The 24,879-nt window shown below is 43.4% G+C and overlaps 1 protein-coding gene across 4 annotated transcripts; it reads right to left on the bottom strand.

Moving 5' to 3' along the window:
• Positions 1-399: 399 nt before the first annotated feature.
• Positions 400-24,395, bottom strand: TXNDC15 (thioredoxin domain containing 15). Of its 4 annotated transcripts, none has more exons than XM_086411658.1 (5): positions 24,275-24,395; positions 8,609-9,096; positions 6,009-6,172; positions 3,623-3,753; positions 400-1,125 (listed from the first exon to the last, which is right to left on the bottom strand). In XM_086411658.1, the coding sequence occupies exons 2-5, from the start codon at positions 9,023-9,025 to the stop codon at positions 929-931; spliced, it is 909 nt and encodes a 302-aa protein (XP_086267784.1). In that variant the 5' UTR covers positions 9,026-9,096; positions 24,275-24,395; the 3' UTR covers positions 400-928. The 4 variants fall into 4 exon arrangements, with proteins under 4 accessions (XP_086267784.1, XP_086267781.1, XP_086267783.1 ...); XM_086411655.1 differs by lacking the exon at positions 24,275-24,395 and adding an exon at positions 15,812-16,056; XM_086411657.1 differs by lacking the exon at positions 24,275-24,395 and adding an exon at positions 15,330-15,953.
• Positions 24,396-24,879: the final 484 nt, after the last annotated feature.

The raw sequence follows: 24,879 nt of genomic DNA, 5'->3' as shown, positions 1-24,879 counted from the left end.
CTATGGGAAGGAGGCTCATCTAAGGTTCTATTTTCACAGAACTTAGAATACCTTATGATCTAAACTATCTAAACTCTGGAAATGATCAGTATAATAGTAGTTTATTATTATGTAGTCAGCTGTCATGTCTGAATTTAAGGGATCTTTGAGAAACAGCCTTTCGAAAATTTCATGTAAATTACAGGTTGTCTCTTTTCTACATGTGTCCTAAACTAGACCATAATCAACTATGGGCAACAACAGTACTCAATATGTCTTTCAGCTTTCACTAAACCTAGCAGAAGGCCAAGAACATTTTAAGGCTCAGTTAATGCATGCTGATTAACATCTGCCTTACCCAGAAACAACTTCTTAAACCACTTCAGATCCTTTCAGTGAAATCAGAGGTCACAAACACCATAGTATCCGACTCTTTATTTTCCCATCAGCTGCTACTTGTAAGGTCACACCTATTGATCCTAACTATTCTTTCCATAGAAGAACATTTTCCTGCTTACTGATTCTGGAAGAGAAAAGACAAATGAACAGAAAATCAACTTCCTTAGATGTATACAAGAAATCAACAGTTTTCTAAATCTACAATCTGAAAGTCTTTTTTCTGCCTAAGTAAGCATACTGTCACTGTGTTCATGACTCCACCAGAATACATCTTCACATGTCAAACTGGATTAGTCCCTTAAAATGTTCAAGTAGTAAAAACAAGAATGGTGAATTCTACTGAATATGTTTGCATTTGCTTATTATAGGACTAGTTAAAACATCAGTTTATAATTTTTTTTACACATTCAACAGTTCAGCAAACACATGATTCTTTCAATCTGACTAAAGTTGTAAGTCAACACTTCACTGGAGAAAACACATGAAATGGCAGCATTAGTCTCTGAAATGAAGGATTGAGATTCTTCCCAACTGTCCTTTGAGTCTATCACTACTCCGCATGTTCCTGCTCTTGTCCCGGAATCAGCCACCGAATACTCTCAGTTCGAATGGTAGCGTACATAATAAAACTGATTAAAAAGAATAAGGAAAATACAAGCAACCAGTCCACACTTTTTATCAGAGTGCTGGGAAGAGGGCCTATTTGGTCAGCTTGAGTTACCACCACATTTTTCTTGGCTTCTATACCTGAAAGAGAAATCAGTTTTGTTTCAAACGAGATAGAAAACATTCCCACTACAGATTTTTCTTAAGTATTCTGCATGGCATGCAAAATGATATGTGGTCTTAAACAGCACAGCTTGTAAACCTGGGATGGCTTCACTTGCCTGTCAGTGTAATTTGTAACTTGCCCTTCTCTCCACCACATCAAAGGAGCAGGAATCCATTCAGCTGTTCAAAGCTAAAACACTAGAATTTCAGTGAACTCACCAGAAAGGTCTATGTCGGTGCATTGTCTGAGGTGTCTTTTGTTCTCTTTCAAGACCAAAGTTCAACAACTTAGTAAAGCTATTCTCAGGAGTCTACAGAATGTTGTCACAGGGTGAGTAATGCTAAATTCAAAATGTTTTAAAATAATTTACTGAAGGAATTGTTAGAGCAACTAACCAACAGTGGGAGCAGTGATTACCAAAGTGATTACATAGATTTCACTTGTGTTCTAAGTTTTGTGAGAGCACTGAACAAATTGGCTCCCCTTCTCCATATCGGTCTAAACAACAAGCAGGGATCCTTTACAAGACTTGGAATAACTCAATACCTGGTAGGTAGTTACTCCCATAAAGTAATTCAGCTCTTTGTTCTTCTGTGTTAGATCTAAGTAATTACATACAGCTAAGAATATATGGAAGGTATGTTATAATTTTTATTTACTTCCAATGAATATATTTCAGGAAAAAGTGGGTGCTCATAACTGAGGCATTAAAGCTTTTGAGGAATGAACTTTTCCAATGAAGGAAATTTCATCAGTATTCAGTGCTCAGACTTCTAAAGGATAAAAACAAGGGCCTGTGTTTCAGCAAATATTAAGGAATTAAAATAGCATCAACAATGGCCACCCACTCCAGTATTCTTGCCTGGAAAATCCCATGGATGGAGGAGCCTGGTGGGCTGCAGTCCATGGGGTCGCAAAGAGTCGGACACGACTGAGCGACTTCACTTTCACTTTTCTCTTTCACGCATTGGAGGAGGAAATGGCAACCCACTCCAGTGTTCTTGCCTGGAGAATCCCAGGGACCGGGGAGCCTGGTGGGCTACCATCTATGGGGTTGCACAGAGTCAGACACGACTGAAGTGACTTAGCACACATAAATTAATAGATAGAACTCCATACAACAACAAAAATGAAAAAAGCACAACCATGCACAACAATGCAGATGAATCCCACAGACGTAATGGTGAGTAAAACCAGTCAGACATATAAGAATCCATACTGTATGTCTGCATTATGAAGATCAAAAACAAGGAATGCTATACTGTGATAGTAGGAGTGAAGACGGTGCTTATCCTTGGGGGGAACAGGAGTGATAGTGCAGAAAGGGGGCTGGTAAGGTTCTCTTTCTGAATCTGAGCACTGGTTACTCAAGGTGTTCGCTTTGTTTTGAAAATTCATCAGGAGTCACAGGCACTAGTGACTGCTGCTGCTGCTGCTAAGTCACCTCAGTCGTGTCTGACTCTGTGTGACCCCATAGACGGCAGCCACCAGGCTCCCCCATCCCTGGGATTCTCCAGGCAAGAACATTGGAGTGGGTTGCCATTTCCTTCTCCAACGCAGGAAAGTGAAAAGTGAAAGTGAAGTCGCTCAGTCGTGTCCGACTCTGAGCAACCCCATGGACTGCAGCCTACCAGGCTCCTCCATCCATGGGATTTTCCAGGCAAGAGTATGGGAGTGGGGCGCCACTGCCTTCTCCAACTGATGCATATTTCTGTGTAAATATTACGCTTGAATGAATAATGTATATAAAAATGTATCTATAGGTGTATGGCATGTGAATGTTATCTCAATAAAGCTGTTACATTTTTTCAAAGCTATCTATAATCATATGGTTTTTCCTGTGGTCATGTATGGATGTGAGAGTTGGATTGTGAAGAAGGCTGATCACCGAAGAATTGAGGCTTTTGAACTGTGGTGTTAGAGAAGACTCTTGAGAGTCCCTTGGACTGCAAGGAGATCCAACCAGTCCATTCTGAAGGAGATCAGCCCTGAGATTTCTTTGGAAGGAATGATGCTAAAGCTGAAACTCCAGTACTTTGGCCACCTCATGTGAAGAGTTGACTCATTGGAAAAGACTCTGATGCTGGGAGGGATTGGGGGCAGGAGGAGAAGGGGATGACAGAGGATGAGATGGCTGGATGGTGTCACTGACTCGATGGACATGAGTCTGAGTGAACTCCGGGAGTTGGTGATGGACAGGGAGGCCTGGCGTGCTGCGATTAATGGGGTCACAGAGTTGGACACGACTGAGCGACTGAACTGAACTGAACTGAGTATTACTTAATCATGTTAAGCTTGCCACTGATTGACAGACATTTAACAGGACCACAACATTTCATCAGAAAAAAAGTTTTACATCCCAAAGCCAATCTTGAACCCTTCACTTAAGGGTAATAGCTGATCAAAAGTCACAGAAGGCATATTCCTCCAGCAATAAAATGTCGTCTTCTACAGCATATTATTTCTACATACCTGTCTGGTTAAAAATGAAGATTTTCAGCGTTTCCAATGTTCGGTCTGTATGATTAAATCTAGCCATTGGTTTAGCCCCTTGAAACAACAAGATGTTAGGAACAGCCACGGTGCCAAACCTTGTAGAAAGGCTACAAGAGAGAAAACCTGAATTAATTGTGGGCTTCCCCACACAATTACGATATCAGAACGGATGGAAAGACATGAGAAAGGACCAGTTTCCTGTGACCTGTGGAGGCTTCTGACACTGAAATAATAGGCTGTGGCTGTTTCTGACTGCCTTCCTCATGGGTCATGGTTGGGGGCATTCCCGTTCTGCTCTCTGACTTGCTTTCTATTACAACGTGGAGCTGCTCCTGACACAATTATTCTACTACTTTTGTTCCTAAGAGCCAAAACAGATCAGACCAGAAAATTCTAACGCATGGACAAAGCACGCTGTGTCAGTTTACTTGACAGAAGAAACTTCAAACTCTCCAGAATGCTCATTTCTATCCCTCATAAAAGGTTCAACTTATGGATAAGCAGTTAGGTTGGTGAGTCGGTACAAAGGAATTTACAATCTAACAAACACACCAGGAAGCTCACAATTAAGGCTGGACAATTCGGAAGTAACATGACCTGAGCAGAACTGTTTCAGCTTTTACAGAATACTGAGCAGTGGTATAAGTCAAAATGCTCTGGGTTCAAGCCTGAGTTCTAACACTGAATCAGCTGTGTGACCTTTGGGCAGATTATTTAACCTTTCTAAGCCTCAGTTACCCCCACTAATAAAATGGTAATATTGGATAATCAGGATTTTTTTTCTTTTGCAAATATGCTGTAACATAAATATTAACGTATGAGGCAAATACATGTCCCACAATACAATAAGACAGAGTATCCTCTATTCTCCATAACTTGAGGCACCATACCAGGCACTGAGAAGGCAGAAATGAAGAAGCAACCAAAGGGATGATAAAAGCCCACAGGGAACTGAGGATAGCGTGGAGGCTGGTGTCAGATCCATAAGCAAAGAGTGCTAAGCAGGTGCTGGGAGCTAGCCCTGCTGACTAGGGGGCCAGTGCAGGGCCTGGTCAAAGCTGGACAGTGACTTCAAATGTCCTTCCAGTCAGTCTGTAACCTTGGGCCAGGCCACTGAGATCTTTCCCTGAAGCCTTTGTGGGAAATACTAATTTGTGGGGCAGTTTCTTTCTTCATAAACAATTTCAGGTAAACATTATCCACACTGAAGTCAGGGCCTCATTTTCATCACCAACTTGACCATCTTCCAAACTTCCCAAATTTATTCACACACAACCGCTATGTGACCTAAGAAGTAGCATCTGACTTACAGCAGGAGAGGAGGACATGGTTTATTACCTCAGACACAGTCACAGGGAAAATATTTAACATCTTTGTAAGTTAAGTTCTTTGTAACTTATTTTACTGAACATTCAGAAAAGACAAAACCCCACTGAACACTGTGAAAGACTACAAAACACAGGCAAATGTATATCAAAGTCCTAAAATAATTCATCAAATTTATTGAATGTCTACCAAGAACATGCATTCAAGAATAAATGTAAGCAAAAAGAAAGAAGGAAGGACGCCAAGAAGGAAAGAAAAGAATTAAAAAAAAAAAAAAGGACTTCTCTGGTGGTACAGACGATTAGAATCTGTCTGCCAATGCAGGGGACACAGGTTCGATCCCTGGTCTGGGAGGATACCACAGCCGGTAGCAATAAAGCCCATGCGCCACAACTACTGAGCCCGAGTACCGCAACTACTGAAGCCCGGGCGCCTCGAGCCAATGCTCCGAAATAAGAGAAACCATTGCAATGAGAAGCCCACACGTGGCAACAAAAAGTAGTCCAAGCTCACCACAACTAGAGAAGGCTCACCACAACTAGAGAAAGCCCACGCACAGCAACAAAGACTCAGCGCAACCACAATAAATAAGAAGAATAAAAAAGAAAGAAAGAAATCCTTAGGAGACATAAAACAGGGGTGCCAAGAGTTAGGCTGCTAGGTTGGGGACCTACGCTGCAGGTGAAAGTCACACAGGAAGAACGTACTTAGGATACTAACTTTGCTAATTCAATCTGGCCAGGACCCTAACACATCCTCCGCCCCCTCCCCTGCCATCAGGCAGAGCCATCTTTAAATTCCACCAGGGGAGGAACTGTCTTTCTTCTTAAGGAGCCTCCAGAAAGCCTCCCTCGGGAATGTGCCAATCCTCACTGCTCACACTGTCTTTCCTTCCCTCAATTCCATTTCAAAGCTCAAGTTCAAGCCGGCCTCCTCTGCTCCTAACTTAACTGATTACGACCCCCGAGTAACTATAACCATCATCCAATGGGATGAGACATAAACCCCACTGAGGGAAGATACTAGGGGAAGATACCTGCTGTGCTGAGAGGCATCCAGTGCCAAAAAGTGAAGAGCTGGAAACGCCCGGGGCAGAGAATTAAAATGAGGGGCCAAACTGGCAGAAAATCGGCACCAAGGGGTGTAAAACAGGACTAGAGTGCAGTCACTACCATTTGGGTTGAGAAAATCCATAAGGTCCTGTGGCAAAAAAAACAGAAAGTGTTACAGTCAGCAGTAAAGGATGGGTACTTCTTCTGGAAGGATACTCAAGGGCAGGAAGCACCACTGAGACCAGGGAGAGGAGGTGGGGGCGGAGACAGCAGGGAGACAGCAGTGTAGCACCTGGAGAACCTTCTGGGGTGGACCCATATGGATCCACGGACCAGCAGAAAAGCAGCATCAAATGACGCATCACCAACTTTCCTCCAAGGTTTTCCTTTTTTTTTTATATTAATAAAGGTAGTAATTCATATACAATGTTGTGTTAATTTCTGCTGTACAGCAAAGTGATTCAGTTATACATACATATATTCTTTTTCATATTCTTTTCCATTGTGGTTTATCACAGGATATTGAACATAACTCCCTATGCTCCCTACGTAGGACCTTGTTGTTTATCCATCTTCTATGTAATAGTCTGTCCACCCTGTTATCTGTTAATCCCACATTCCCAGTCCATTCCTTCCCACTGCCTCCCCTTGGCACCACAGGTGTGTTCTCTGTCTGTGAGCCTGTTTCTGTTTTGTAGACAGGTTCATTTGTGTTGTGTTTTAGATTCCATTTTTAAGTGATATCATATGGTATTTGTCTTTGTCCTTCACTTAGTATGATAATCTCTAGTTCCATCCACGTTGCTGCGACTGACATTATTTTTCTCCTTTTTATGACTGATTAATATTCCAGTGTGTGTGTGTGTGTGTGTGTGCGTGTGTGTGTGCGCGTGCGTGCGCGTGCGCATACCACACCTTCTTTATCTACTCACCTGTCAATGGACATTTCGGCTGTTTCCGCATCTTGGCTATTGTGAATAGTGCTGCTATAAACACAAAGGTGCACGTCTCTTTTGTTTGTTTTTGGTCACACAATGTGGCACGTGGGATCTTAGTTCCCCAACCAGGGATCAAATACACACCCCCTGCTGTGGAAGCACAAAGTCTTACCACTGGACTGCCAGGGAAGGCCAGCATATGTCTTTCTGAGTTGTGGTTCTGTCTGAATATATGCCCAGGAGTGGGACTGCTGGATCATATGGCAACTCTAATTTTAATCTGATGAGGAACCTCCATACTGTTTTCTAGAGCAGCTGCACCAACTTACATTCCCACTAACAGTGGAGGAGGGTTCCTCCTCTAAGCTTTCTTAATATTACTATAGAGCAATTTTAATATTTTTCATAATTCTTAATTATACACTAAGTACTCACAGGGTACAAGCTAATGTCCCAACCTTAGAACTGTGCATCTCACACAATCTAACAGAATCATTAAAGCACTGTGGTCTCAGGCCCAAGCTATAATCTCAGCAGTCAGCTCCATGTATTTGGCCAGAGGTTAGTTCAGTTTGAGGGTGCATCATCCCTGCCACCACGCTAACTCTGACCACTCAAAGTGCTTTCTCCTGTTTATGTATGGAACAGTCCGAGACAGTCCACACAGCTGAGGCACAGCATTCACCACGCACCACGCAGGGGTGTGACACCTGCCTTGGAGGGGTGCTCAACGTACTGTACGCACCCTAATTTAAAATAAGCAATTGTATGGAACTTCCCTGGTGGTCCAGTGGCTAAGACTCTGTGGTCGCAAGGCAGGGGACACAGGTTCGACTCCAGGTCAGGGAACTAGATCCCACACGCCGAAACTAAAAGTTCACATGCTGCAACTGACGACCCTGCAACGAGGACTGAAGGCCCCTCGTGCTGCAACCAATGCGCAGTGCAGCCAAATAAATAACTATTTTTAAAATAATAATAAAATAAGCAACCACAGTTCTCACAGCTAGGATTCTTTTCTTATATAAGCAGCCTGAATCCATTCTGCTCTCTGGCTTTAACAATCTTACAGAAAACATTAGTCAGAATCCTGGCATTCTCTTTAGAATCACCATTTATCCAACTAGCTGGAAAGCATGGCTGCCCTGGACGAATGTGTCAGCTCCCAGTCCAGAGTAAACACTAGGTTCATACTCTCTGGAGGGAAAAAAAAACTTTCCATCAATATAACAAACTTCTCAGGGACACAACTGGTCCAAACAATGCTAAATTACAATTCTAGTAATTCAGATATATCATTTTTATGTCTCCATAACAAGTACCTCACTGAGAAGGAAAGTGCTATGATTCTGATACCAAGCACCTCCCCGTCCACTGGGATTTTTATCATGAGGCTTGGCAGTGAGATTACCCCAAGGATGACTAGGTTTAGGCCACCTAAAAAGCACAGTCAACACTAGTCATATCTCCTCCTTTCCCTACATACATCCAAAAAGTCAGGTGAATTTTCACCAGTGCAGCCACTAAATGCTATCCCACTGGCAACATGGTGAAGATTATGACTCTGCATGTGAAAGATGACAGAGGATTAAATCATAAAATCAATGTGCAGAAAAGGAGAAAAGTACTAAATAATTTTTTCCTACCTGTGACATATTTAAAATTTTCAGAGTGAAATTTTCTAATCCTGTCACATTTCTCTCCTCACAGTTGACCTTCGGGGATTTCAGACTTTCGGTGGTGTTGGCGTCCTCAGTTGGGGTGGGGTCGGATTCTGCCACGTCAGGCTCACTGTAGTACTCCTCTTCTCGCTCCGAGAATCTTGCTCCAGCTCTGTCCAGGGAGAAGAGGCTCTCCCGGAGGTTGCACCTCGAGCCCTCCTCCCCTCCGGCCCCGCAGGTGCCGCTGCTGGACTCTGGGCTCAGCTTGTCCTCGGCTCCCCCGGGAATGACCGACAACATCACCATGTGGTTGCCGTCAGCATCCAGCCCCAGCACCGCCTCCGTCTCTTCTGCAGACGGGTCCTGGCCCACTGGGTCAGGGGAAGGCACCTCCTCATTCATGTACACAGCCCCCACCTGGAATTGGTAAGCAGGCTGCTCCTCTGACCATAAGTGACTTCTTTTCTCTGCAACTAAAACATGCCAGCATGTTCTCAGGCATATTTGACTTCAAAATAAATGAATCCCAAAGAATCACAGTTCTCAAATATGAAAAATTTCCCCTCCAGAGTAAAAAGTTACATTCCCGTTAAACCATTAGAGAGCCACCCATCATTCTCCAGGTCATGAAGAAGATCACAAGGGGGTACTAGATTAATGAATGCCCAGAAGTGGACAAGCGCACAGCTTCACATGAAACCTGCAGCTTGCCATGTGGACTACAAGCAAAAACATTCCACTTCAGACATCCAATTAGGAAAATACAATACAAACACTTTAACAATTTAATTTGTTTGATGAGACTATCCAAGAAAATAATGATGGTTTTATGGAAGATTCTCCAGTGGTCATGTACAGGTGTGAGAGTTGGACCGTAAGAAGGCAGAATGCCAAGAATTGATGCCTTTGAATTGTGGTGCTGGAGAAGACTCCTGAAAGTCCCTTGGACAGGAAGGAGATCAAACCAGTCAGTCTTAAGGGAGATCAACCCTGAATATTCACTGGAAAGACTGATGCTAAAGCTGAAGCTCCAGTATTCTGGTCATCTGATGCACACAGATGACTCATTGGAAAAGTCCCTGATGCTGGGAAAGATTGAGGGCATAAGGAGAACAGGGTATCAGAGGATGAGATGGCCGGACGGCATCACAGATGCAATGGACGTGAACTTCAGCAAACTCCAGGAGGTAGTGAGGGACAGGGAGGCCTCACGTGCTGCAGTCCATGGGGTCGCAAAGAGTCAGACACAGCTGGGCAACTGAACAATGTAGAAGATTCTACTGTGGCAAAGCATCTTTGCATCCATTATATCAGCTCTGAGAGATGGATGGGATGAAGGTTACCAAGTCAACTTAATAGATGACTGAGCTGAAGTACAGAGGTTCAGCGTGATGTGCAATGGCACAAAGCAGTAAGCAACAGGAGCGAAGTCTTGCGACTGCTGCTCCAGAGCGGGCCTTACCCTCCTGCAAGATACCTCAGAGGGCTGCCAGGCCACACTGCCTGAGGAACACCACTACAGCTAGCAGCAGCTCTTCCTGGGGTGGCCTCTACCACTGGCCTCTGCTTTCCTGCCTGCTGCCCTTGGGCTACAGCCCACAGGAGTGCTTAAAGATGTGCCCAGCAGAGCTGGCACAGCAGCCAGAAGAGGAGGCTTTCCTCTCACTCTGGAGCCACTAGATGGGGCTTGAGCCAAAGGTTTGGGTAAGTGAGGAGTCCGAGGCAGTCTCACACATCCATACAGCAAGCTCCACTCACCTCTGTAATAATGACTCCTGCCCTGCACCTCTCATGACCTCAAAAACAGCCGCCAGACTCTGGGTAAGGAATGAGTGCAGCTGCACCCGAACGAGTCCACCATATGGCTGGGGAGCCAGCAGCTGTGGAAGGAGTCCAGCATGCAAAACAGCATGTCTACCAGAGTGTGAATGACCAACTGGCTTCAAAGCTGGGGAGGGGTCTGGGAGCTTCCTAAGGTATGCATGCTTGTATAATGTCTCAAAGAACATTTCCACAGATGTCTGCAGACTCATTCGGCAATTCAAAAACACTCTCCGGGAATTCATTTCAGGCAAAGTAGAAAAACAGAAACCAGATTTACTCTCCCTCCCGAAACAACCCCCAAAACAGCCAAATATGTGCAACAACAAGCTTCAGGAGACTGAGACAGGGAAGGACAGTGATCCCTGAAAACACAGGAAACAGATGAGAAGAACCCTACCACAGCTCCGGCTTACTGCCTGAGGGAGTTCCTGCCTTGACTCCCTCCTTGAGATGGAGGGTCCAGAAAGACTAAGAAAGCCAGAGTCTGCACAACAGAACCCTGGAGATGGGAGAGCTGCAGAAAGAGCCCTCTGGTCATCTGTGGAAGGGCCTCCTTGAGTGTATTGGTCAGCATATGCATGTAAGTAAACTACCCAAAACCAGGGAAAGAACCACAAAAGGATTAGAGATAACAATTACCCAATACCCACAGAGAGCTGGGAATAGGACCCGTCCCCACCCACTACACTGGAAAACCTCCTAAGTCACAGAGCCCTGGGAAGAGTGCACAAAAGGGACTTGCTTTGGTGCGTGCATGTTGAGTTGTCAAGTTGTGGCCAACTCTTTTCGACCTCATGGACTACAGTCCACCAGGTTCCTCTATCCATGGAATTTTCCAGGCAAGCATACTGGAGTGGTTGCCATTTCCTCCTTCAGGGGATCTTCCTGACCCAGGGATCGAACCCACATCTCCTGCACTGGCAGGAGGATTAGTAGGGCCCAATTAACCCTAAAGTAAATACAGCTCTGCTCTCATCTAGCAAACCTGAAAAGTGAGAATCAAACTGTGTTCAAATAACTGGATATTTGAACAAAGCTCAAGAATATTTATAAGAATACTAAAATACCTAGCATTCAACAAACTAAAAATTTACATCTGGCATCCAGTCGAAGATTACCAGGCGTGCAAAGAAGCAGGGAAATTCTCCTCATTATCCATAATGAGAATAATCAAACCTGACCCAGAACTTGCACGGTTGTCAGAATTATTAGACAAGGCTATTAAAACAGCAACAACTGCACTACATGTTTAAAAAGTAGATGCAGAGAACACAAGATATAAAAAAAAAAAAAACACAGATCAAAATGTAAGTCAAAACCACAATGAAATATCACCTCATACATGTTAGACTGGCTGTTATCAAAAAGACAAGAAATGACAAATGTTGACAAGGGTGTGGACAAAGGGGAGCCCTTATGCACTATCAACAGGAATGTAAATTGGTGTAGCCTCTATGGAAAACAGTATGGAGGTTCCTCAAAAAATAAAAAATAGAACTACCAGGTGATTCAGCAATTCCACTTCTGGGTATTTATCCAAAGAAAATAGAAACACTCACTCAAAAAGGTATATGCAGCCCATGTTCACTGCAGCATTATTTACAAAAGCCAAGACAGGAAAGCCATCAATGGATGAATGGATAAAGAAAATGTGATATATACATCATACATACTAACTTTAATATGTTAATATCACATTAATAATATATTAATGTGATATCATATATGTGTGTATATATATCACATTATTCAGCCATTTAAAAAAAGGAAATCTTGCCATTTGCAATAACATGGATGGATCTCCTTGAGGGCATTATGCTAAGTAAAATAAATCAGAGAAAAACAAATACTGTATGATCTTTCTTATATGTGGTATCTATCAGTGTATAAGCATACACAATTCTTTCTGAAAACCTAGCTCTGAAAAAGAAAAGAAAGAGCAAGTAGTTGTTATGGGCAGGTAGGGGGCTAAGGCGGAGAAGGCAATGGCACCCCACTCCAGTACTCTTGCTTGGAGAATCCCAGGGACGGGGGAGCCTGGTGGGCTGCTGTCTATGGGGTTGTACAGAGTCGGACACGACTGAAGCGACTTAGCAGCAGCAGCAGGGGGCTAAGGGACAGGATTTGTTTTTTAGGACATACGATAAATTTAAGGACATAAAACTGATGGGAAAACAGGTAAGCAGGGAGAGATGACAGGTTAGATACAGCAGAGTACAGGGTTTGGGAAGCAAGGCAGGTCCTGACAGAAGTGGGTCAAGCACTATTTTGACTATGACCTAGGGAAGGGGTTGGGTGCCTGGACAGGGAGTTCTGCCAAGATGGTGGGGATGGCAGTCTTTCTGTAGCCCTGGGTTGATAAATATGTACTGCATGTATAATCAGAAGTCAAACTCAACATGATTACTGGATTGTTCTTAAGATGAGAGCAGGAGATGAAGCCAGAGAGGCTAAAAGTCTGGAGAAGAACAAAAGGTGACAGACTGGGGAGCCAACCCCACTCTCAAATGCACCAGCTCTGTAGAGACCTGCTCTCCCGAACCTAACCAACATTCCAGGTCCCCTAGAGCACGTGAACTTCCTGATGTTCAAGCTGGTTTTAGAAAAGGCAGAGGAACCAGAGATCAAACTGCCAACATCCGCTGGATCATGGAAAAAGCAAGAGAGTTCCAGAAAAACATCTATTTCTACTTTTTGACTATGCCAAAGCCTTTGATTGTGTGGATCACAATAAACTGTGGAAAATCCTGAAAGAGATGGAAATACCAGACCACCTAACCTGCCTCTTGAGAAACCTATATGTAGGTCAGGAGGCAACAATTAGAACTGGACATGGAACAACAGACTGGTTCCAAATAGGAAAAGGAGTATGTCAAGGCTGTATATTGTCACCCTGCTTATTTAACTTATATGCAGAGTACATCATGAGAAACGCTGGACTGGAAGAAGCACAAGCTGGAATCAAGATTGCCGGGAGAAATATCAATAACCTCAGATATGCAGATGACACCACCCTTATGGCAGAAAGTGAAGAGGAACTCAAAAGCTTGATGAAAGTGAAAGTGGAGTGAAAAAGTTGGCTTAAAGCTCAACATTCAGAAAACGAAGATCATGGCATCCGGTCCCACCACTTCATGGGAAATAGATGGGGAAACAGTGGAAACAGTGTCAGACTTTATTGTTCTGGGCTCCAAAATCACTACAGATGGTGACTGCAGCCATGAAATTAAAAGACGCTTACTCCTTGGAAGGAAAGTTATGACCAACCTAGATAGCATATTCAAAAGCAGAGACATTACTTTGCCACAAAGGTCCGTCTAGTCAAGGCTATGGTTTTTCCAGTGGTCATGTATGGATGTGAGAGTTGGACCGTGAAGAAAGCTGAGCGCCGAAGAATTGAGGCTTTTGAACTGTGGTGTTGGAGAAGACTCTTGAGAGTCCCTTGAACTGCAAGGAGATCCAACCAGTCCATTCTGAAGGAGATCAGCCCTGGGATTTCTTTGGAAGGACTGATGCTAAAGCTGAAACTCCAGTACTTTGGCCACCTCATGTGAAGAGTTGACTCATTGGAAAAGACTCTGATGCTGGGAGGGATTGGGGGCAGGAGGAGAAGGGGACGACAGAGGATGAGATGGCTGGATGGCATCACTGACTTGATGGACGTGAGTCTGGGTGAACTCTGGGAGTTGGTAATGGACAGGGAGGCCTGGGGTGCTGCGATTCATGGGGTTGCAAAGAGTCGGACACGACTGAGCGACTGAACTGAACTGGACTGAACAGAAAACAAATGGAGAATGCCAATGTCCTGAAAGAATCTCCAGAGAAAAAAATCAGGGCACAAAATAGAATCTGGTGCTCTTGATCACCTTCATGTACAACTAGATAGATTTCCCTTATAGAAAATCAAAAGGAAGTCTGAGTGATGCAGAGAGTTAGAATTTTGAGTAAGAATAAGGGAAGACAGAAACTGTCATGGGACGTCTCTCCCCAAAGTCACCATCTGTTTTGGATTTGTTTTGAGTACTTTTTCTTTTCCTTTTCTCCTTTATGACCTTCAGGACATTGGAAATATCCAGTGAACTCTCCACCATCGATGTAACCCTATGGACTCTGCTGCTGTTGGCAGTATAGTTATACAATTTTTGTGATAGAGAAACAAGTTCTTTTGAATAAAAATAACAAATGATGCTCAAAACGTGCTAAGGATACTGCGTGGCATTTAATGACTGTTTTCATTACTTTTCATAACTCAGCAAGCCGGCTGCCTTGCCTCTTTCCAGGACACTGTTGCAAAAGGAAAGACCTGCATACTTCTGATGCATGCGCGCTAAGTCGCTTCAGTTGTGTCCTTCTCTTTGCGACCTCATGAACTGTAGCCCGTCAGGCTCCTCTGTCCATGGAATTCTCCAGGCAAGAATACTGGGGTAGATTGCCATTCCCTCCTCCAGGGTATCTTCCCCACCCAGGGATGAACGCTGCATCTCTTCTGTCTCCTGCATTGGCAGGCATGTTCTTTAACACTAGCACCACCTGGGAAGCCAGCGTATTCCTGTTAAGTTCTGAATAACAAGCACGGTCAAAGGGTTTGGACTTTAACAGCTGTGAGGAGTGGGGAGAAAGAGCAATGAGAGTAAGTCCCACCCATGCCTCCAGGTGGCTGCCTTCCCCCACGGAGGAGGGCCTGAGAGCACGTTCTGGCAAGCAGCGGGTTACCCGGGGTGTCTGCTGTGTTGTTCCCATCTATCCTTCACACAGGCACCTGAGCAAGAACGACCTTCTTAAGAAAGTGGTCTGCAGGGTGCAAAGTGAATCGCGGGCTTTGCAGTGAGAGATACAGGCTCTGCCAATTACCAGAAGCACAAATGTAGGCAGAGATGCTCACCTCTCTGAGCTCAGCATCTTCATCAGTAAAACAGGGATACTCAGAACGTATCTCGGTGGGAAGACAAAAGGAGAAAATGATAGAAAGTACCATGCACAGTTCCTGGCTCCTACTAAGGGCACGGTTGTTGTCGATCAGTCTCTAAGTCGTGTCCGACTCTGCGACACGGTACAGGTCGGCTACTCGTTATGATTATCATTAATAATAAAGTGCTCAGCACATGCGGGTACGCCTCAGTAAGCGCTAATACACGGTCGGGGCATCCCGCCCCAGCGCCTCCCACCCCGGACCGCAAGCCGGGACCACCGGAGGAAAGAGGTCAGGACAACGTGGAGAGGGACGCCGAGGGCGCCAGGGAGAGGCGAGGCGCGCAGATCCGGGCCTTCGCGCAGATAAAAGAGCGTCGCCCAGGTAGACCGCCTTGCCGGTCATTTCACGCACAGCCTCCCGCGCCGCCGCTCACGGCCCCAGCCTGTACTCACTCTCCTCGGCGCGGGCAGGAGACCCCAGCACCCACAGCAGAACCTGCCACCAGCCTAGGAGCCGCATGGTGCGGGGCGGGCACCGGCCCGTACACCCAGGCCGAAGGGCAACAGGCGCACAGCGACGCGACTCGCGCTCCCCGGCGGAGGAAGGCTGGGGGAGGAGAGGCCGGGAGCGCGGGCGCGGTCCCGCATCGCCATCTTGGCAGCTGGCAGCAGCCGAGGGCGCCATCTTGGAGTCGGGCGGCCGGCTCCGGCTCGGCTCTGGCTTGCGCCTTGGGGCTCCGGGCTGTTTTCCAAATTGCCTGACCCTGGTGCGGCCTGGCGCGCCCCTGCCCAGCACTTCCTTCTCGGGCCAGAAAGGCCCAGAAGCCTCCCGCTGGAGCGCTTATGGAGGTTCAGATCTCCAGGTATCCTTCCCAGGTTGCCAGATAAAACACAGGATGTCTATTTTAAAAATTCACATAAACAACGAATGATTTTTTTCACTGTAAGAGACCGACCACTGATAGGCTGCCCTAGTTTTGCTATAGTAAATTTTCTAGTGGGTCCAGAAGGATCTGGGACAATGGACAACATGGGTGGAAGAGCCCACATTTGTAAACTAGATCACTACAGTCATCTTTTGGAATAACAACCTTACACCCAACAGTGTAGTAGCAAAGATTTTCTTTTTTTCTCCCGTAACCTTGGGCTTCCCTGGTGGCTCAGGGATAAAGAATCCACCTGCCAATGCAGGATACTCCAGTTCCATCCCTGATTCAGGGAGATCCCCTGGAGAAGGGAACGGCAACCCACTCCAGTATTCTTGACTAGGAATGCCTATGAACAGAGGAGCCAGGAGGGCTATAGTCATGGGATGGCAAAGAATAGGATAGACTTAGCAACTAACAACAACATATTGTCCTTACTGGATTTGAAGGTGCATGAAAAGCCAATGGGACAGAGGATTAAAAGAATTTAGGATTAATGAAAAGGAGGCTGATTTGGCTCATCCACATTCTCTTTCCTCTTTATTATGTCATATTCCCCTCTCTGTGTTTGGCTGTCTGTTTGGACACATGCACTTCCAGATGTTAGACTTGTTTTACAATAAATGCTACCTCTGATGACAACTCAATATATACAGCCAACAGGACAGAATGTATATTTGACTGTCTCACCACCAGGTGGCACATGCACTTATTTTCAGTGAGAGTTTAAAACATTCAGGTTTAAAACAGGTTTTACTTTCATTTCCTTCTAGGTAAAAAAGTTGACATCATCTTCTTTGGCTGAACTATGTGCACCAACACCACACATCCTGGGGATTGTTTACACAAGAGGCTGATAATATTTGGAATTGTTGAGACTTCCCTTGTGGTCCAGTGGCTAAAACTCCAGGCTCCCAATGCAGGGAGCCCAGGTTCAATCCCTGATCAGGGAACTACATCCCACATGCCAGAACTAAGACCCGATGCAGCCAAATAAATACTTTTAAAAGAAAGGAGAAATTGTTACTCACAGCTACACACCTGCACTCACAGTGTTTTGTGTAGGGTAAGGGAGTTAGAGAAGGCAAGGTCGGAAAAAGAACAAGACCAGCACTTTACAGGAACAGATCAGATCACCTTTAATGAGGGGAGAAGGGGCAGTAGTCAGATTAGTGAGCTGCTGCACTAACCCAAGAAAAGAGTAAGTATATATAGGCATATATGTGGAAATCTACTGTCTTAAGGGGCCCTGTTCGTCTCCAAGGTTGTTTGGAATAGTTATCTCTTAAACAGCTAGTGCAAGGAATTCTGGAGATGGCCAGAGGCTGGACCGGCTGGGAGCTGGGTATAATCTACCTTAATGTCCATTTTTTTTCTTCGGGTGAGAGAGTTCTTTGTTTTACATAGAATGGTGGGGAGGACCCAGAGGGGAATTTTAACTCCAGGCTATTTTGAGCCATGTAACTTTCCTTCACTTTGTACCCCTTAATGTGTGCTTAGTCACTCAAGTCATTTCCAACTCATTGCGACCCCATGGATGATAGCCCACCAGGCTCCTCTGTCCATGGGGATACTCCAGGCAAGAATACTGGAGAGGGTTGCCATGCCCACCTCCAGGGAATCTGCACAACTCAGGGATTGAACCCAGGTCTCCCACATTGCAGGCAGATTCTTTACCATCTGAGTCACCAGGGAAGTCCATCCCCCTTGATGGGTTTGTCTAAATTATTTTAGTCTGGTGTCATGAGGACCTCTTTCTCTCTCCGCCCCCACCTCCTCTTTCATCAACAGACAAGTATTTGCTTTCATTTAGATTACCACGAAGAAGGCTGAGCCCCAAAGAATTGATGCTTTCAAACTGTGGTGCTGGAGAAGACTCTTGAGACTCCCTTGTACTGTAAGATCAAACTGATGCTTAAGTTGAAGCTCCAGTATTTTGGCCATCTGATATGAAGAGCCAACTCACTGGAAAAGACTCTGATGCTGGGAATGATTGAGGGCAGAAGGAGAAAGGGCAACAGACGAAGAGACAGTTGGATGGCATCATCGATTCAATGGACGTGAGTTTGAGCAAACTCCAGGAGATAGTGAAGAAAGGAAAGCCTGGTGTGCTGCAGTCCATGGGGTCAAAAGAGTTGGACACAAGTTAGCAACTGAACAACAACAAGATCACTGTGGCAAAGCGTATTTTCTAAAGATTGCCACAAAAATATTCCCCATCCCACATGCTGTTGTGCAAAGCAGTTTTGTCACTGCCCCATCAATTTTTGCTGCTGTTTAGTCACTAAGTCATGTCTGACTCTTTTGCAACCTCACAGACTGAAGCCCGCCAGGATCTTCTGTCCATGGGATTTCCCAGACAAGAATACTGGAATGGGTTGCTATTTCCTTCTGCAGGGGATCTTCCTGATCCAGGGATTGAATCCACATCTCCTACATTGGACGGTGGGTTCTTTACCACTAAGCCACCAGGGAAACCCACCCCATCAACAGGTAGAACCTAATTCCCCTCCCCTTGAATCTGATTGGGCTTGTGATTCACATATAACCAAGAGAATGTGGCAGTTTATGAAATGATCCTGTATGACTTCTGAGGCTACACAACTTTATCCTTTTTTGCTGGAAGCTTTCACAGGCGAACCTGAGCCACTGAGTAGGTAGACGGACTGTCCTGAAGCTGCTGTGCTCTGAGGAGGTTCAAGGTAGCTTGCATACAGAAGCTGTGACGCTTCATGAAGAAAGATGCCCACCACCACCAGCTGATCCCAGCCCCACTCTGTTCCAGCTTTGGCCACCAGTGGACTACTACTGCCTGAGAGACTATAGCCAGAGATGTACAGCTTGAGCTGTTCCCAAATTCCTGGCCCACTGAAATAGAGATTTAAAAATTGTTTTAAGTCACTAAGTTTTGGTGATTTTTTTTTTTTTTTTTTGGCTGTACTGTGCAGCATACAGGATCTTAGTTCCCTAACTGGGCATGGAACCTGTGCCCCCTTCAATGGAACCAGGTAACCCTAATCATGGAACCACCAGGGAATTTCCTGGGTGATTTTTTAAAATAGGATAGATAATTAGATCATGTTATTTTATACTGTAATACCTTTCATCTGATGAGAATATTTAATTAATAAATCAGTACTTTGGGCATGTATTCACATAGTTATTCTTCCAAGCTCCTTTCCTGCTGTATCATTTTGATGTTGTATTTTGATGGACTTAAGATGACCCAATGTACTAATTATTATTTCATCAATACTGGATATTCTTTGCAGTTATAACAAAAGGAGATTAAACTGAGCTCCTTCAATAATTAAGTAGCCTCCCAAGATATACAAGAGAGTTATGTCCTGAAGCACAGGTTAGATCAGGCAATGTATATTAATTAAGGAAACTCTTTTTAAAAAGAGGGGAAAAAAAAGGAACTGCCCGGTGCTCCAGGGGCTAACACTCCCCAGTCCCAAGGCAGAAGACCCAGGTTCCATCCCTGGTCAGGAAAATAGATCCTACATGCTGCAACTAAGAGTTCAGAACTAAAGATCCCACATACAGTAACTGAAAGATCCCTCTTGCAGCAACAAAGACCCAGCACAGCCAAATATATATATTTTTTATTTAATATATATTTATATATATACATATATATGTATATATATGTGTAGTTATATATATATATATTTGTTTTAATCATAGTCTCTTCTTCCCCATTTATCTACTCAGGGCACATACCCTAAGTTTCATTCCTAATCAGAATCATGCTTTACTTTGTTGTACATGAAATGCTGCCTGGCATGATCACAAGTATAAACTCAACTATAAAACCAGAAGACCTCTGCATTTCCGACCTGGCTACTAAGCCCGTGGCATTTATGATTTCACTCAGAAGGCTTTTTCCCAGAGATATCATTCTTATTTGACTCATTAGCAAACTAAAGCACAGAGAAAACCGTTCAGTGTCATACAGGGAGTTTCTCACAGAGCTGAGGCCAGAATATTAATCTGAATTAAAAACTTTTTACAATACTGTACAACCAGGAACCCATTTCAAATGTTATTACACTGTTAACCAATACTTCATAAGAGCTTATATACATAAATATTAGATTTAACTAAATTGACTGTTTCAAAGCTAACAAGAAGGATCCTATTGAGAGAGGTTTAAGGTATAGGAGGGTAATTTTTGAGAAGAAAGTAGGGTGGGATCCAAAGGATAAACTAGAGACAGTAAGAGGAATACCTCCTTTATTGTAATTGAAGGAGAGGATGAATGCAGATAAACTATTTTCTCTGTAAGAAGAAAAGTGATCTGCTGAGAGAGAGAAAGCCTGTGGTAATACCTAAGGATCTAAGGAGTATGGAGAATGGAAATCTGAAATAACCTAAATAAAATGCCATGAGAGCTGACTAAGGATACTACTAGAGGATAGTGTTGGGGATCCTGCTGCGGTTGCAAAGCTGGAATTTATAATGGCAACTGGCACAGTTGAGCATTTTTTTCCAATAACATTTAGCAGCCCTGAAATAAAAGGGAGCCAAAGTTAGGTCAGAGTTAGTGTTTTGCCAGGCTTGTGTGATAGAAAGACTGGCAGAGGTGAGGGAGAGTTAGTTGAAGATGATGATAGTTGCTAATGTCCTTATCAGTATGCTGCTGCTGCTGCTAAGTCACTTCAGTTGTGTCCGACTCTGTGTGACCCCATAGACGGCAGCCCACCACCAGGCTCCTCCAACCCTGGGATTCTCCAGGCAAGAACACTGGAGTTGGTTGCCATTTCCTTCTCCAATGCATGAAAGTGAAAAGTGAAAGTGAAGTTGCTCAGTAGTGTCAGACCCTCAGCGACCCCATGGACTGCAGCCTTCCAGGCTCCTCCGTCCATGGGATTTTCCAGGCAAGAGTACTGGAGTGGGGTGCCATTGCCTTCTCCGCCTTACCAGTATAATTGAGTCCTAATAATAATTTGAAGGGGAAATCTTATGACTTGGCTATTTCTTATGTACATGATTACTTAGTATAACCTAACAATCATTTATAATCAGTGTATTGATTATCTGATGTTGCATAAAAAATTCCCTAAAACTTTGTCTTAAAATAGTAACAACCGTTTATCATATCATACCATTTATGTGGGTTGGGAATTCAGAAGGGGCTTAGCTGGGCCGTTCTGGTTCAGGATGTGTCATACAGTTGCAGTTGGGATGCTGACTTGGGCTACGGTTATTTGTGGGCTTGACTGGGGCTGGAAGATCTGCTTCCAAGATGGCAACTTGACAATGACTGTTGGCAGGAAGGCTCAGTTCTTAATCATGTGGATCTCTCTATAGGACAGTTTCTATGTTCTAATGACCTGACAGATGGCTTCCCCGAGACCAAGTGATCCAAAAGAACAATGATAAAGCTGCAGTCCTTTATGTCCTAGACTCTGAAATCACACATCATTTCTGTAATATCCTGTTGGCTCTACATCTTACCATGTACGTGTAGGATAGGACTACACAATGACATAAATGCCAGAAGGTAAGGATCACTTAAAGCTCAACATTCAGAAAACTAAGATCATGGCATCTGGTCCCATCACTTCATGGGAAATAGATGGGGAAATGGTGGAAACAGTGGCTGACTTTATTTTTTGGGCTCAAAAATCACTGCAGATGGTGACTGCAGCCATGAAATTAAAAGACGCTTACTCCTTGGAAGGAAAGTTATGACCAACCTAGATAGCATATTCAAAAGCAGAGACATTACTTTGCCAACAAAGGTCCATCTAGTCAAGGCTATGGTTTTTCCAGTGGTCATGTATGGATGTGAGAGTTGGACTGTGAAGAAAGCTGAGCACTGAAGAATTGATGCTTTTGAACTGTGGTGTTGGAGAAGACTCTTGCGAGTCCCTTGGACTGCAAGGAGATCCAACCAGTCCATTCTGAAGGAGATCAGCCCTGGGATTTCTTTGGAAGGACTGATGCTAAAGCTGAAACTCCAGTACTTTGGCCACCTCATGTGAAGAGTTGACTCATTGGAAAAGACTCTGATGCTGGGAAGGATTGGGTGCAGGAGGGGAAGGGGACGACAGAGGATGAGATGGTTGGATGGAATCACTGACTCGATGGACATGAGTTTGAGTGAACTCCAGGACTTAGTGATGGACAGGGAGGCTGGGCATGCTGCAATTCATGGGGTTGCAAAGAGTCGGACACGACTGAGCGACTGAACTGAACTGAAGGATCACTAGGAGCCATTTTGGAAGATGGCTTATCACAACTAATAAGGTGTGAATTCCTATAATATTAATACTTGATGATGTTATAACAATAAAAAAATAACACAAAAAATACCTATCTAAGCCATTACCTAATGGTCAATTACCTACTTACCTAATATGGTCTTCATTTCCCTTTCAACTCATTGAATATGATTTTTTCAGATGTACTTGAGCTTATGACACATTTGAGAAGTTCTGTTTAAGAAATCCCAAATCTTCAAACAATAAAGAAATCCATAAATTATGATTCAACTTACTGCATTTGATACTAGACCCAATGTAGCATTTGGAGATACTGATTCACTAATACTATCTTCAAAATATTAAAACTTACATCAAAATGGTGACTATAAAAAAGGACAGGGAGTTTCCTGGCAGTCCAAGGGTTAAGACTCAGGGTTTTTAGTACCATGGCCTTGAGTTCAATCCCTGGTCAAGGAACTAAGATCCTACAAGCCACATGGCACAACTAAAAAAAAAAAGTCTATATATCTTTTGTTTTAAAAACAGCACATGCTAAAAAACTGTGACATAAATCATAGCAATTTTTTTTGGATCTGTCTCTTAAAGGAAAAAAAATAAACAAATGGGACGTAATTAGACTTAAAAGCTTTTGCACAGTAAATGAAACCATCAGAATCTACTGAATGGGAGAAAATATTTGCTTATAATATGCCTGGTAAGAGATTAATATCCCAAATATAAAAACAGTTCATAGAACTCAACATCAAGAAACAAACAATCCAATTAAAAAGTGGACAGAAGACATGAACAGACATTTCTCCAAAGACATACTGATGACCAACAGGCACATGAAAAGATATTCAACATCATTAATCATCAGAGAAATGCAAATTGAAATCACAATGAGATACCACCTCACACCTGACAGTATGTCTATCATCAAAAAGACCACAAATGTTGGCAATGATGTGGAGAAGAGAGAATACTCATACACTATTGATGGGAATGTAAACTGGAGCAGCCACTGTGGAAAACAGTATGGAAGTTTCTCAAAAAACTAGAAACAGAACTACCATATGACACTGCAATTCCACTCCTGGATATATATCTGAAAAAAACAAAAACACTAATTTGAAAAGATACATACCCCTCAAAGTTCCTAGAAGTATTATTTATAGTTGCCAAGATAAAGATGCAACCTAAGTGTCCATCAATAGACAAATGGATAAAGAAGATGCAGTGTATATGTATACAATGGAATACTAAAAAAAAAAAAGCCATAAAAAAAATGAAATTCTGCCATTCGCAACAAGATAGATAGATTTGAAGGGTATTATACTAAGTTAAATATTTCAGACAAAGAAAAACAAATATAATATGCTGTCACTTATTTGTGGAATCTAAAAAATAAACTAGTGAATATAACAAAACGGAAAGAGAGCCACAAATAGCAAAAACTGGTGGTTATCAATGGGGAGGGGAGGAAAGAAGGGCACAACAGGGGTAGGACCTTAAGAGGTACAAACTAGTATAAAATAAACAAGCTATGGGACCTACTGTACAAAACAGGGAAGATAGCCAATATTTTATAATAACTATAAATGAAGTATAACCTTTAAAAATTGTGAATTACTATGTTGTACACTTGAACCTTATGTAGTACTGTACATCAATTACTATATTTCAATCTTTTAAAAAGCAAACAAACAAAAAAACAGTACATGCAATTCTTAAGAAGGAAGGTAAAATCATTCAAGTTTTGGAAGTATCCTTACAGCCAAGTCTTCCAAGCAAGAATCACTGTGCAGGGAATTCCCTGGTGGTCCAGTGGTTAGGACTCCATGCTCTCACGGCTGAGGTTTCAGGTTTGATCCGTGGTAGGAAAAATAAGATCCCTGAAGCTGTGTGGCAAAACAAACAAACAACAAAAAAAAACTGGATATCAGTGGAAGTTCTCTTTCTTTCTCTGATCCATTCACCACTCCAGATAACCTTCAGAAAACATGAAAGTCAAAGGACTATCTTAGGATATTGCCTGATGTTCTGCTCATTCAAATAATAAAATACCCAAGTCAATGGGCATGTTTTACAAATTAAAATATCCAGCATCTTCTCTCATTTTATTAAGATACTTTCACGTTAAAAGGCCTTTCAGAATGTCTAACAAAAGTTAAAATTCTCATACTAAAATGTGTCAGGTGGTGGGTTAAATATTACAGTTTGGTCACATATCCCATATTATTCTAGCAATATCCCTGACATAGACATGATATACATTTTTTTAATGAAAATAAAAGAGTAAGTAAGTAGCCTAAGTTCCCACAGTAAATGACGGAGCTTGAATTTGAACCCCAAATTAAACTGTCAGTATGACAATTAC

This window comes from Bos grunniens, chromosome 7, assembly GCF_055505025.1.
Source record: "Bos grunniens cultivar Pamir isolate PY7600 chromosome 7, Bosgru_T2T1.0, whole genome shotgun sequence".
In the NCBI taxonomy this organism is placed as follows: Eukaryota; Metazoa; Chordata; class Mammalia; order Artiodactyla; family Bovidae; genus Bos; species Bos grunniens.
Note: the sequence above shows the minus strand (reverse complement) of the source record. Positions and strands in the feature narration are given on the sequence as shown.

What these genes read in the sequence shown, in the direction of transcription:
- TXNDC15 (XM_086411655.1), bottom strand. Translation starts at nt 16,043, where the DNA reads ATGGCGCCCTCGGCTGCTGCCAGCTGCCAAGATGGCGATGCGGGACCG. An exon ending in TCCTGCCCGCGCCGAGGAGA is followed by an intron (nt 9,097 to 15,811) that starts GTGAGTACAGGC and finishes GGCATGTTTTAG; the next exon opens with TTGCAGAGAAAAGAAGTCAC. An exon ending in CTTCATTTTTAACCAGACAG is followed by an intron (nt 1,126 to 3,622) that starts GTATGTAGAAAT and finishes TTTCTCTTTCAG; the next exon opens with GTATAGAAGCCAAGAAAAAT.